The 14,859-nt window shown below is 53.3% G+C and overlaps 1 protein-coding gene across 3 annotated transcripts in view; it reads right to left on the reverse strand.

Annotated features, from left to right (window-relative positions):
- Nucleotides 1-4,744: 4,744 nt before the first annotated feature.
- The window catches only part of ABLIM3 (actin binding LIM protein family member 3), a 116,303-nt gene continuing 106,188 nt past the window's right edge, over nt 4,745-14,859 (reverse strand). For 2 of the 3 annotated variants that reach the window (XM_065554937.1, XM_065554936.1), the window contains 6 exons: nt 13,994-14,023; nt 12,374-12,432; nt 11,483-11,552; nt 8,433-8,513; nt 7,395-7,493; nt 4,745-5,728 (listed from right to left, as the gene is read on the reverse strand). In XM_065554937.1, the coding sequence (XP_065411009.1) occupies nt 5,670-5,728; nt 7,395-7,493; nt 8,433-8,513; nt 11,483-11,552; nt 12,374-12,432; nt 13,994-14,023 (398 nt within the window). In that variant the 3' untranslated portion in view covers nt 4,745-5,669. Of the gene's footprint in view, nt 7,494-8,432; nt 8,514-9,832; nt 9,841-11,482; nt 11,553-12,373; nt 12,433-13,993; nt 14,024-14,859 lie in introns of all 3 variants that reach the window. The other variant, XM_042850814.2, reaches the window with a different exon arrangement.

Consider the following 14,859-nt stretch of genomic DNA (forward strand, 5'->3'; position numbering starts at 1 on the left):
GCCGCCACACCAGCGGCACAGCCCTGCGCTAGGCTCAGCTGGGAGGACACCTCTGCCGCCTCCTGCCCCTCCTCTCCCCCCCAGCCAGCCCCCGCCCCTCGCTCCTGCCCCCCACATCTCCCCAGCCAGCCCCCACCCCGCCCACCTCTCCGGCCTCCCAGTCAGCCCCTCGCCTTGCTCACTGTTCCTGCCCCCCACATTCTCCCCAGCCAGCCCCCCACTCCAGCCACCTCTCCGACCCCACATTCCCCACTGCTCCTGCCCCCACATTTCCCTAGCCAGCCCCTCATCCTGACCACCTCTCCCCCCCCCCAGCCAGCCCCACACCCTCCCGTGCTTCTGCCTCCCAAGGTCCACCCCACAGCACACCTTACATCCACACACCTCTCCTGCTCCCCCACAGCTAGCACCTCACTCCACCCACACACTCCCCTCACACCCAGAGCCTCACCGCAGCCACCCAGCTCTCCTGTTCCCCCCTTGCCTCTGAGCCAGCAGCACCTCACCCACCCCAATCCCTCAGCCTCTCACCCAGAGATCCCTAAGCACTGTGCTGCAAACCCTGTTCCTCTATTTGCCACACACACACCAGCTTTTCTCCCCCTCCCCAATACCTGTCCACCAGCAAAGCTCAAATGTGGTGGGGCGCTGAGCAAGCCAAGAGGAACACAAGCAAACCGCAAATCAGGCAGAGCTGAACAACGGGATACTTTTAACAAAAAACAACAACTCTTCTCTTGTTTCCTGAGTCAGCACTTTTACTGTACATGGCCTGCCTGAGGATCCTGGGGTGAGCGTGAGTCTGTGCGGGGTGGAGGAAAGCTGAGTCTAAAATGAGGGGCGGTGATCAGGATGTTCTCCCCCTGCCCTTACACTAATCCCCCCAATACACCCCCTTACTCATTTCCATAATGACAGGCGCAAGGCTTTCCTAGCCTGAGAAATAGGCCAGCTTTCAGTTTTCTCCCAGGTGAAACCCTAATCACTCTCCTTCCCCTCTGCTGTGCTTCTGTAACTCCCAAGCTGCTTTTCCTTTCAGGGTTCCGGGGTGTTCCCCTTGTACTCGGGATCTTGCATCACAGCTGGGGTGACAGGTGACATCTCACATGGCAGGGAGTAACCATCTGGAGTAGTAGAATTCCCATAAGTACACAGTCTGTGTGGGAGTGAAGCCCAAGGGGTTCATCCTGATCTGGGCTTGGAATTCATCACCTGCTTATCTTCTGCTGGCTTTACAGGATGGATCAGGGTAGGGTATGTTGTTGATAATCACTGGGACTGAACAGACACTCGTGGCAGTGCTCCCCTAATGCTTTTGTGAGGTTCAAGGGTGCAAGGGGTAGAGGTCAGCCCCCAGCCAGTAACACTGACACTGCTGGGCTCCTGCCTGCACAGACAAAGGGGCTGGCATGTTTTGAGCCCACCACACCCAGATGTGTGTTTGGGGAAAGATGGATTTGCACTGTTGTCTACCCAGAATAGATAAACATGGACAGTGTCAGTGGAAACTCCCCCCGAACCCCCAACACTGCTTTCCCTATGTTTCCAAGTCATTGTGGAAATACCAGCTCCGTCCAGAGAAGTTCAGACTCTCAGGTCTGCTGGTACTTCAGCCTCTCTGCTGAGATTGCAAACACGGGGGCCAGTTAATGTTTCTCCTGGCAGTCATTTTCATGATGTGCACATTTGTTTGCAGAGAACTCCCAGACTCATGTCACAGGACCTTTCAAATCCTTGTGACTTTTAGGCACTACTACTCCAGGACCAGAGCTGAATGAGTGATGCAGAGGCAAATACCTCTATAGCCCATTAGCACCCCCAAGAGCCAACTAGCCCCCAGGAGCCAGCTGCCTTCCCAGACACGCTCCCTCCCCTGTGCTCCCTCCCTAACCCCATCTGGGAACCCAGATTGCTTTATTTTCTCAGAGCACATTGGGTTTGCTGCAGCTAAACTGCAAATAGATCTTTTCCTCCTATTCAAATTCTGGTTAGTGGTGGAAGGCACACTCAGGCCACAGCCTTCAAAGCAACTATAGAAATGGCCAGCTGGGCCCAGACAGGCTTGTGGTTGTGGCCTGCAAAGCACTAAAATTAGCAGATTAGAACCAGCCAGAACAATGGTCTTCATGGAAAGATTTTAATGCCCCCACCTCACCCTTCTCCTTGTGGTGGCTGAACTCCTGGGGGAGCAGAGCATAAGGCAAACACTACTTGCTGCAGGGATTGGCTCCTTAGAATTCAGTAGGCTGCCTCACTGGAGAAAAGATCTGGTGGGATGGGAATATAGCCTGTACTACTACAGACATGGTGAACACAAAGGTGACAAGGAGACAGCCCTGTCTGCTGCCCCCTTAAGGTATATCCAGGAACAGCACGTATGCTAATAGCATATTCCGCCAGCCAAGGAAATTGCTCCCAGTGTGTTTGGTAAATCTTCTCGAAGCCCTGAGCAGCCCTGCCAGATTTTTTGCACCTTCCTTGCTTTTTGAGAGCAGCTGCCTCCATTTGTCCTTTGTACTTTCATTAGTTTTTTCTACCGCATGACCTTTCCGGTCAACCTCTCATGGGCCCAACAGGAGTTTTGCCATTGATTTCAGTGGGAGCTGGTTTGGCCCACCAGTATTCACACATAGCTTGTTGCTGGGTGAGCCTAAGTGGATGGGGTTAGGTAAGTGAAGGAAGGTGCTTTGCCTCCATCATCTTGGGCCCTTTGGCATGCTGGCTAAAATCTGTGTCTCCCCTGCTGAGGCTTCCGTTCCCAATTTACCCTAAAGACGAAGGCCTGTGTGGGAGAATAGGGCCCTTTTTCTCCCCTGCCACGGAGTGAGGAGCAGGAATACCACGGCCAGAGGGCTCATGCTGCATGCAGTACAATGACAATACAGCGGGACAAACTACAAGAAGAGGGTGGCAGGGTGCTGGGCTTCAGCTCTTCCCTTTTGCCCATCCTCCTGTAGGGTCACACAGGGGCACTCCACAGGGCAGCTGCCCCAGGGCACACCACATAGGTACAATCTTAATAAATGGTAACACCCAATCCCAGCACCTAACAGATGGCAGCCCTGCATCTTTCCCAAGAGATCCTGCACTTCAACTGAGTCGGAAATGAAACGAAACAATTAGCTGCAAACTTCTTCCATTTTGACAGGTTCGTGGGGAGGATGTTTCCTGGCAGGTTTTCCCTGGAAGATCACAAACTTGGAGGAACACCCTGCCTCCCCATATTAAAGAGTTTATTATTGTGCCCCCAAAATAAATACGAACACTACCTGCCAGGAGCAATTATATTCTGCCAGCGTGTACTAGTGGACTGATCACAGGGCTGGGAGCCAGGGATTTCTAAAACTGGCTCTGCCTGACAGTCCACACTGCATGACCTTCAATAAGTCACTTAACCACTCCGTGCCTCAGGTTCTCCACCTGCACCACAGAGATAAACACACCTCTCCCACCAGGGGGATGTGAAGAATATTTAGTTAGTACTCATAAAGTGTTTTGAAAATGAAAAGTCCTCTGTGAGTGCTAAGCATCATTATTATTATTTGAAGCTTTGAATCCTCTAGGGATTATCACGGGAGCTGCTGCTGGAGACAGAGGTTTCTCATAGCCCCAAATAGCTGAGCTTGATTTAGGGAGATGCAGTTTTATGTGGGTGAAATCATTATAAATACAATTGGCTGCACTTACTGCTGTGCTAAAGTAGACAGAAGCAATTACCAGCACAATATTGCACTCTTCACTTCATTCCACAGCCCATTCCACGCTGAGGTAAAAGCTTAAAGACTCATTGCTGCTTGCTGAAGACATATTTTCTTCCTGCTGCTCCAGTCTCATGGTGCCAGCCAGGGGGATATACAATGGTGCCATGTACCATCACAGCAGGGCAGAAGGGCAATGGGTCAGAGTGGGTAGTTCCCCTGTCACACATTGGGAACCTGATGCCAGTGCTCTGTGTATTGAGTTTGGTGGCCTCAGCCTAGAACAGGGGTCGGCAACGTTCGGCACGCGGCTTGCCAGGGTAAGCACCCTAGCGGGCCGGGCCAGTTTATTTACCTGCTGACGCAGCAGGTTTGGCCAATCGCGGCCCCCACTGGCCGCGGTTCGCCGTCCCGGGCCAATGGGGGCGGCAGGAAGCCGCGGCCAGCACATCCCTCGGCCCGCACCACTTCCCGCCGCCCCCATTGGCCCGGGACGGTGAACCGTGGCAAGTGGGGGCCGCGATCGGCCGAACCTGCCACGTCAGCAGGTAAATAAACTGGCCCGGCCCGCTAGGGTGCTTACCCTGGTGAGCCGCGTGCCGAACGTTCCCGACTCCTGGCCTAGAAGGTAACATGAGGTAAATGCAGCACAATCAGCAGCAAGAGGCTGGTTCTCCCTAGGGAGAATTCGGCACTCACTCGAGGATGGCCTCGATGGTGGTGCTCACCTGATGAAGGAGATGAAACCCAGCAGATGATAGAAACCAGCATGGAAAATTCCCAATACAGGTTTTAAAGATGATCATTGGCGACAGAGCTGGAACAGGCCCATTAGGTTATGGAGTCCTTTCACTTTGCAAGAGCAGAAAATTATCCTCACTCCCATAACAGAGAACATAAGAACTGATACGACACTGGAGTGGGAGCTTGCTTTGCTGGGCATGGACTGGAGAGCACAGGGTGGGCACTCCTGGGACCTGCCTGAACATTCACTCAAGAGAGCAAACAGGAAATCAGAGAAACATACAAGACAACAGGCAAATGGATTTCTGTTGAAATAGCATATTAGTAAAAACATCAAACAAGCAACATAGCTCTACAATTTTCCCCAGAGTTATAGAGAGTCCTTGCAAATGTCTTTATTACCTCCCTCCAAGAGGCTGCTCTAGCAATTTGATCTGGGACAGGGGACGCTACTAATGGCTGAGAATCAGGAAAACTCCAGCAGACAAAATAAAAAGGGGAGATGCAGCTGATTCAATTTCTAACAACAGTCTAGCATGCCTCCTTCCCCCTCTCACAACCAGCTACTTCCATACCCGCTTACAATCTCATGAGTAGACTCCAAACAGACTCTAAACCAGCTGCTGCTACTTCAAAACAATTCCTAACCAGAGAGATAGGGCCTAAGTTACAGAGTTCAAAGTTAGAGCAGCATCCCAACTCCCACAAAGTCCAGGCCTGGTTGGATCTGGGATTTTGGTTCAGGCCCACTTTGACTCCTTACAGCCACAAAACCCCTCTGCAGAGGTGCTGTTAGGGACATATCCACCCCAGATCTTGGGCTTTATGCAGTACACTTTGTAAAGGCTTGGATCTGTTACCCTGGTGTAAAATTACGAACAGTGGCTTTGGATGTGGGAAGAGGGGGACAAACCACTGGTCTGTTATTTGCAGGAGGTGAAATTTTCAGGTATGGGTGGAAGGAGCCTGTGATTTGGAAATATGAAGGTTGGGAAACCTGTTTCATAGCACAATCCTGACAGAATGACTCCCGTGATCAATGTCAAATCACTCTGCCATGGCCTCTTATTAAAGCACCACCCCAGTGCCAGGGAAACTAGTGACAAATACTCCACCGAGAGACAGTTCTGCTTCTACTGTCTATATTTCCTTTCCCCTGTGCTTTAATTCCCAGGGACTGTTTTCAGGCAGTGCGGAAACACGTCTCTTGGAAGCCTCAGTTGCTGCTTATTTATGATTCCTCCTTCTGAAGTCATAATCATCTGCTTGTGACATCACAGATGGCTCTGTGGAGAGAGATGTGATGTCACAAGCAGATAAGTACTTTTGGGGAGGGGAAAGGAATAAGCAACAGAGGAATGTCAGATCCTGATGGGCTGAGATCCTGTTTGCAAATGTCCCCAGTAATTAAACAAAGAACAGGTGAAAGGAGATGCTGGGAAGACAGAGTCTCTCAGCAGGACTGTCCCCCTGGCAGGGCTGGCTCTGGCTTTTTGGCCGCCCCAAGCAAAAAAAACCCCAAAAAACCTGCAATGCGGCCGGAGCGCAGGTGCAGGGGGACCGGGGGGGGGGGAAAGGGGAGGGAGTGGGCGGGAGAGAGAGAGAAGGGGGGCGGCCAGGGCTACAGCAGGGGCGCTGCCACGCGGCCCCTCCTGCTGCGTCGCCTTCTGCCGCGAGGGCTTTGCTCTGGTCGGCGGGGAGGGAAGGAAGAGGACTGCCCTGCAGGGCGCTCTGGTTCTTTGCGCCGCCGCCCCCTACAGGGCGGCTGGAGCGGAACAAGAACAATAACAACAACAAAAAGCGGCCGTGCCGCCCTAGGATTGGCGGAATGCCGCCTCCAACAATCTGCCGCCCCAAGCACCAGCTTGCTCAGCTGGTGCCTGGAGCCGGCCCTGCCCCCTGGAGAAGGCTTTGCAGTTTGCCATGTCAGGTCGGTGGCCCTTTAGATAGGACAGGGGGACGATAGGCTCATCAGTGAGCCCTCTGGAGCGAGAGATGGCGCATGTTCCAGTCTCTCAGCTCTGGGCCCCGGAAGTGTTGCAGATGACATATCTTGTAATGATCCCCTATGATTTGTATTGGCAATGCCCTATGGGGCTCGGCAGCCTCTGAGCTCCCCTGGCAGCTGAGGATGGGATGGGATGGGAAAGCAGGGGAGGGAGAGAACACAATTGTGGCGCTGCCAAATTGGGCCATGTTATTTCTACCAGATGCCAACACAGACTAGGCCTGTAGGGAGGGAGTCTATGTTAGCAAGGGGTGAGATGGTCCAGGCCAGCTCCATTCACTTTCCTCTTTCAGTACAAGCCCAGCGGGTAGGGCTGACAAAGCGGGAGAGAGACTGCTGCCCCCTCCCCCAAGCACTGAGAAGAGAGGCAGTTTAAGTATACCAGGAACCTTCTGACTATCAATGGCTAAATCAGATGGCAGGGCCCTGCCTGCTGGGAGTTTCAGGAACCCTGGTGGGAGAGAGGGAACCTCTTCCTCTGGCTCCTGAAGGCACCTGACCAGGCTGTGCAGCGTGAGTGGGTGATACCGGGCCAGGAGCCCAGGGTGTGAAGGGGCAGGGGACGGAAAAGGGGCCAATCTTTCACTGAACATGTGCTGCAGATACCCCCTCCTCCACTGCCCTGGGATTTACAGCCACTGCAGGTGAGGGTGGGGGTCTGAGATGGCCTGAAACTCCAGAAGGTTCAATACATAAACAGTCTCACACCCCGCCCCCAATCGCATTAGAATAAAAAAAGAACATAAAGGAAACAAAGAGCATAAAAATATCGGAGAGACTTCAATTCACTCTACGGAGTTCCAAAGAGAGTGGCCGTGCCTCCTATTGTACAATAGAGAGAGTTATACAGAGCTTCAATATAGAGATCTTTCTATATATATATATATATATATATTTATAGGTATGTATATATTTATAGTGTATTGCGTTTAAAACAGCCGTGCCTGCTTCTTCAGCTCGTTCCTCTTCCACAGGGCCAGGCGGTCGAACTCTGCAATGGTCATGCTGAAGATCTGATAGAACTCGTCCTGTGACAGGTGGCGCTGGGGGGACAGCAGAGAGGGGCATGAGGCGGGGTGTATGAACCAGTGACAGCACGAGGGAGGGTGGCCGCCATGGCTCATAGCTGACAGTGCCTGTGCAGATGCCATTGTGACTCTGCGTGAGCATATGCAAGCGACTGCCTCTGGGGGGGTGTGTGTGTGTGCGTGCGTGCGCACGCCTGTCATTGTGACTATCCAAGTGTTATTGTGTGCAGCTCTGTGTGTCTCTGTGTATGTGCAATTGTAAGTGTGACCAGGTGCAATCGTGACTCTGCATGAGCACACACGAATGCCTGTGAGTGTGCAATTGTGGCTGTGCAGAGCTGAGCGTGTGCGATTGCGGCTGTGTGAGAGCATGATGTGTCTGAGTGGGATTGTGTGTGAGTATCTGTGACTGTGGCTGCGTGTGAGCATGACCGCGTGCTAGCGTGTGTGTAAGTGACCCCCTTCCTCGGCCTGCGGTTGGGGCACAGATTTGCACTGCCAGTGCCAAACCCCGAACCCTGGTGACTTCTCACTCTCACCCAGCACTGGGGACTTTTGTTGGCTTCAGGCAGCCAGCCCCCAAAACGGGTCAGTGACCTTCTAGCCTGAGCTTTTCAAAGGAGGGTGGCTTGGGAAGCATCCGGCATGGGGGATCCCCTCTGAATTGTCCCAGATCTCGACGGGGTGGGGAGGAGTGATAGCTTTGGTATGATGCTGTGCTCCACAGGGTGATGTCCATGCAGACAGCATTAACTCCTGCTCCATCTGCAGGGAGGTTAGGTCTGACACACTCAGGTCTCCATGTGGGAGATGACATCTAACAGGCAGGTGGGCAGCTATCTTTGCTCCATTCATACTACCTCCCCCAGCCCTAGCTGCACTGGGGGAGGAGGGAGACAGTGTCAGAAGGGAGAGTCCAGTGGTATTCTCCCCAGCGGGGAAGGCTTTGCTTACCTCTAACCGAGTCCTGTCCACATCTTTGGGCAGCTGGTTCCTCCCCCTGGTGGTCACCATGAGTAGCTCGTAGGGGTATATCTGCAGAGAGAGACGAAGAAATGCTTTGGGGTTGGTAGGCTCTCTGAGCTGTGAGCCAGGGAGCAGTCCAGACGGGCACAGCTAGAGGGAACCCACAGCAACAACACAGTGGCTAGTCTTTGGGCCTGTTCTGTTTGGCTCAGGGATGGTGCTTCGCAGGGGCCACAAAGGTGCAGGCCCAACTCCCACAGCAGAATGGAGCTCACGCTGACACTGCAAGGCAGGGATGCTGCTCTGATGGAGCGGCTGCCCTGAGGGGCGACACTAACCCAGCTCCCCGTCTGCCCATCTCCAGGCAGAAGGCGAAGACTGCTTGGCTTGTCACAGAGGCCAGTGGTTCCCAAACTTTTTACTCAGGCAACCCACCAACTGCATTTTGTCTTTTTTTGCAACCCACCATTACGTACATGCACCCTCTGCCCTGGCACCTCAACCCTAACCCCGGCCCAGTGTAGAGGAAAGGCCTTGTGGGCAGGGAACGAGCCTGCCCCCTGCAGCAGTGGCTCCTGTCCCATGACGCTGGGACCAGCTCCCTGCTCTGGGTGTTGCGACCTGGCACACAGGGTTGTAGCACCACTCGGGTTCGGTCCAGCTGGTGGTGCTGCAACCCCGTGTGCCAGGTTGCAAAACCTGGAGCGGGGAACCGGGCCCAGCCCTGCAGGACTGGAGCCAACACTGTGGGGCGAGTACAGAACAGGCTCGGAATCCATCTCCCCAACCCCTCCAGAGTCTCTCCTCTGCACCAGGCCGGGAGAAATGTATGTTTGCCTAGGCCAGAGCCCAGTGATGGGTTAACCTGGTTCTGGATGTAGCGACCCAGCTAAAACCTTCTTGGGACCCACTGGTGGGTCAGGACCCACCGTTTCAGAAACACTGGTGTAGGCGATGACCTAGCATCCTACCCAGCATCCCCTCTCCACATCTAATAGGTTCAGCCTCCACAGCTGGGTGGGAGCTGCTGCTGCTGATCCCAGCATGACAGCTGTGGTCACCCACCTCATCAGTTCTTCCCCCAGCATGCACCTTGCTGCTGGGCAAAGCGTTTTGAGACACCTGCAACGTAAACCATGCTCAACTGCAGCCCATTCTGTTGGAGCTGATAGCAGGAGGGACAGGATTGAGGGAAAGTGAAGCCAGGGCATGTCTGAGGGAAGAGAAGGTGTCTGAAAAGGTCTCTGTTCAAACATGGGCTCTGAGACCAGCCCAGGACACAGGAGATGGAGGGACAATCTCCAAGGACCCTGCCCTGGTGGCATTCGGACATTAGATGGCATCACTGACTGGATGGCAGCTGTTCCCCACTCCAAGGAGAGTCTTACCTTGTATTCTGTAAGGAGAGAAAGAGAAGGAAAGAGACAAGAAACGCGTCAGTCAGCAGCCTCCAAGCCTTCCCTTTGCCATCAGGCGAGAGCCCCGACTCCCCACAGGAGACACGGCCCCACGTGTGTTCTCCCCTTGTCTGTCCTGCCTCTGGCAGCTGCTCCCAGGGGACTGGCCTGAGGGTGGGGTTACAGTGTGCAGGCTGCTCGCTCTCATGCCCACAGCTCCTGGAATCCCACTCATTGTTTCCAACGCAGCTCAGGAGGAAGGGAGGCACAAGCAACACTAAGGACAGCTCAGCACAGCTCCATTGAAAGCGCTGGTGAAGTCAGGGCCTGATCCTGCAGGGTGCTCAGGGCCCTTCCCCAGCATTGACTTCACGGGAGTGGATGGTGCACAGCTGCCTGCAGCATGGTGGGGCCTATGAGAGATGCTTTAGGCCAAAAGGTACTTGTTGCTTTTCAGAGGTTTTTAAAAGGCTTTTCATAACATGAGCCCGAGTCATCCCTGCGCTGGGGCTGAACTCAGCACTGGGCAGGGGGGGGCAATGGTGGGTCTACACCAACTAACCTGACCCTGCTGCTAATGGCCCTAGGCAGGCGGGAATAGCCAGGGCGCAGTACTGTTCAATGAAGGGGATATGAAATGCCCCTCATATGCGCTATGTGCTGGGGGCAGCCCAGAGTCGGCTATGCAGGCTCCCTGCCAGCCAGAGGGAAACTCTCTGTCATGAGAATTCACTGGACGATGGATCCACCACCATTGCAGCCCCTTGATGCAGAGACGAATTGGGCCCAATATTCATAGGAATAGTTTCATTACAATATTTTTGCATTTCAAAGGCAACAGTTCTATGGCTTAGCTTTAACCCTTCCCCTGCTGGGTTTGCAACCCCAACACTGCAGGAATTTGCTAGGGGACGAGAACTGGAAAGAAAAACTAACTGGAGAGTGACAGAACAAGAAGCGATGGTCTCAAATTGCAGTGGGGGAGGTCTAGGTTGGATATTAGGAAACACTATTTCACTAGGAGGGTGGTGAAGCACTGGAATGGGTTACCTAGGGAGGTGGTGGAATCTCCATCCTTAGAGGTTTTTAAGGCCCTGCTTGACAATGCCTTGGCTGGGATGATTTAGTCAGGGTTGGTCCTGATTTGAGCAGGGGGTTGGACTAGATGACCTCCTGAGGTCTCTTCCAACCCTAATCTTCTATGATTCTAAAGCAAGAAACTGATTAGCCTATTTTCATTCCCCAAGCTGGCAGAAAAGTAAAAAGCAATAGCAGGAACGGTGACAAATACACCAATTGTTTTTTCAGTTTTACAGTGTCAGGGGCCATCAGTAACACAGCTTTGAAACACGTCATTAGCAGTGTGAGGGTGTCCCTGATCTGCTGCCGCAGGGCCAGCTGGGGGCTCTAGGCAAGAGCACAAACCAGTGTCGCTTGTGCAGGCCTTGCAGGCTGTCGTGTTCAGAGCTCAAAGCCGACTCTGCTGTGCAGGAGCTGGAGGAGAATACCTAGAAAGCTCTCACTCCCATAAGAAGGGCCACTCTGGGGCCTCAGCAGGATGGCAGTGTCCCTTTGAAGCACATTGCCACAGGCTCTAGCAGCACATACTGTAGGACTGCTAAGGCTTCCCAGGCACTGTGCCTTGCTTACCTCGCATCCCCCAGTTGACGGCGTTTGTGCTGTCGTAGTGGAAGAGTTCAGCACTGGGGGGCTGCAGGAGAAATGAGCACACAGAGGGGTCAGCACGAGGGGAGTTTAGATAAATACTCAGCTCTTCTATCTCACCTTCCATCTGGGGATCTCAAAACGTTCTACAAATCTTATAATTAATCCACCCCGAGGTAAGTATAATTCCCCTCATTTTACAGATGAGGAAACTGAGGCACGGGGAGGTGAAATGACTTGCCCAAGAGCACATAGTGAGTTAGTGGCAGAGTCAAGAATACCACCCAGGTCTCCTGACTCCCAGCCTATGCATCAATCATGGGACCATTTCTAAAGTCCTTGTTGCCCAAAGTTACACAACAAAGACATCACTCTGGAAAGCACACACCTCCCCACACTCTGAAGCAGAGATTCCTTTTCCCTGCATCTGAACTCCAGGAATCTGGAAGAGATTTTACTTTCAGGGTAGGGCACTTGCCACTCCTAGAGTCCCAGGACTGGGTGAGACTTTTCTGATCTCTAGTTTCTACTTGGATTCCACACAAAATACACCTGGGAATCTCTGGATGTGGTTTAGCAGAGGGTGCAGTGCCTGAAGGCAGGTGCTATGCCAGGGTGCCTCTGTTCCAGGAATGCATGTACCTCCAGAAAGAGCTCCCCCAATTCTGAGGATCCTGAACCCCAGACTGAGGATTCTGAACCCAGGCACAAAGAGGTTTCAATAGGCATGAGGATACTACCCTAGACCTGCCCCCTCTCCATTCCACAGGAGGTGTATGTACCCCGCCTGTGCAGCCACTCGCCCACAAGAAACATTCCGAAACACCGCCACCTGGTGGCAGATCAGGGGTAGCCAGTGACACTCACCCTGTGCAGCCCGTTCCTTCTGTAGGCAGGGAGGGATGCAGATTTCGAAATGAGGGGATCTGAAAAGAGAAAAAACAAGCTGCATAATCCCAAGAGCTGGGACTAGTCTCTTGTGCCTGGAAAAACCTCAGCTACTGAGCCAAAGCCAAGGCGTCTGGTCCCCAAACACAGCCCAGGGGAAGGAGGACGCCTGCAGGGTCTAGCTCGGGTGACAAAGCTCCCTCATAGCCACAACATTGGTAGGTGCATCAGAGAAAGGAGAAATGCAGTGCTGCAGCTGGCCCCTCCTGCAGGCGAATGCAGGAGCCCATTGGACACCTTGCCTTTACACTGCGGGGTTGGTTCCTCTGCACTTTATATTGCTGAGTCTCCCCTTGCAGGCCCCTATCCCAGTCACCTCCCTCCCAGCTGAGGGCTGGATGCCCCTCGGAAAGAGCCCTTGGATTCTGCTCCCAGTGGCTGAGTGGGCTGTCTCCCTGGGGAAAGAGAGACCAGGACAGAGACTCAGAACACGGAGCCTGAGTCACTGTGGGCCCAAGCAGCAGGCCGGGAGGGGCCTCTCAGGACCTAGAAGACTTTGCAATATGCACTCTGCCCCTCCACCTGAGGTGACAGACACTAATGCAAGAGGCCTCCCATCCCCACTAGGAGCTGGGTACATAGGAATATCACCATGTTCCATGGGGGAAACAGACTTAGGGCGTGTCTACAATCTTAAGTCAACCTATTTTAGGTCAACATAGAGGTCTCTTTCTGTCGGTGGTGCACGTCCTCACCAGGAGCACTTCCACTGACTGAAGAGGGAAAGTGTAGTGGGCAGTGAGCCAGGGTCTCAGCTCCACGCAGGTCCCCGCCAGGGACTTCTCGTCTCCCCACTCGCAGCCAAGAGCAGGGGGAAGCTGCCCAGGGCTTCTCACCTTCCCACTCCCAGCTGGGAGCAGTGGGGAAGCTGCTCGGGGCTTCTTGCTTCCGGCGCGGAGATCCACATCCAGAGTCCAGTCAGCTGCCATACTCCCAGCAGGGAGCAGGGAGCTGGGTCCCTGGTGGGTAGCAGGGCTCCCAGCGGGGACCTTTGTGGAGCTGAGAGCCCGGGCTCTCAGCCCACTACACTTCCCCTCTACAGTTGATGGAAGTGCTCCTGGTGAGGACGTGCACCACCGACAAAAGCTTGGAGAGGAGGCCTGGCAGCAGGTCCAGCAAAGCCATGAAGTCGACAAGACAGCCAACGGCCTATGTAAGGAACTCAGTGTCTACACAGATCCTGTGTCACCCTAACTACACCGACATAAGCCCTATGCCTCTCGTGGAGGTGGAGTTATGATGTTGATGTAGTAGGGCACTTACATCAGCTGTCTTATGTTGACCTAACTGTAGTGTAGAGCAAGCCTGAGAGAGAAGGGATTTACCCAAGATGACAGCAAATCAGCTGCAAAACAGAGATTGAAACCCCGGAGTCCTGACTTCCACTCCCATGCTCTAATGACCAGACCACACTTCCTCCTAAAGGAAAAGCCACCCTGGCCTCTCTGCCTGCAGTGGAAATCCCCCTCCCCACCCCACTTTCACAAGGCCTGCAGATGGAGGAGCACAGAGTGGAAGGGAGGGGGAACATACACATACCACTGTCAGCCAGGTAATGTGTCCGGGGAGCTGCAATGAGAGACAAAGCAGGAAGTCAGCACAGGCAGAGAGGCATTTACTGTGATAAAAAGCCCTACCAGGCAAGAGGATCTGGGTTTGCAGAGACTTGCATCCCTCACTTTGCTTCCACGGCCAAGGACAACCTCATTTCACAGCATTCTCTGCTTCTCCCAGTACTACCCCATCCACCCTCCCACTGCTTTCATCTCCACAGCATTTACCCTTTTCCTTCACAGCACCTTCCAAGTGAGCATCTCAAAGTGCTTTATGAATATTGGTGAGCTGAGCCTTCCTACCTGTTGTGGTAACTGGGCCTGCAGACTTACCCTGACTGTGAGCTCAGCTGTAACAAGTGAGTGGAAGTTTATAGAGGTCATAATGTCCTGTAACAACAGCTCTTGATGGGAACAGGTATGCCAGGGAGACAGAAAGACTGAACGAGTCCACACACAAGCCTACTGATCTAACTCAAGAGTTAAGCTCATGCTCGATAAACAAGAAAAGTGTGGAACCAGAAATCAATGAACCAAAACTGGTGTGTCAGAAACTAGGCCTAACTGATGGACAAAATGAAGGGATGGGCTATTCCAACCGTCACTCCCTTTTGGGGTCCTTAATGAAAGAGACATTGGGGAAAAACTTAACTGCTGGAGAGAGCTTCACCATCATGGCTGCCAATCCCACCATATCCTGGGACTCTGGACTTTCTTTGTCCTAATTCTGAGAGATGCTCTGATCAGACTGGGACAGAGAAAGGGACCCAAATGACACCGCAACTTCCACCAGTTCCAGTTAAATCCCAAATACCACCTAGGATATGAGACTTTCTCTCTCTCTCTCCCCCC

Source organism: Chrysemys picta, chromosome 8, assembly GCF_011386835.1.
Source record: "Chrysemys picta bellii isolate R12L10 chromosome 8, ASM1138683v2, whole genome shotgun sequence".
NCBI lineage: Eukaryota > Metazoa > Chordata > Testudines > Emydidae > Chrysemys > Chrysemys picta.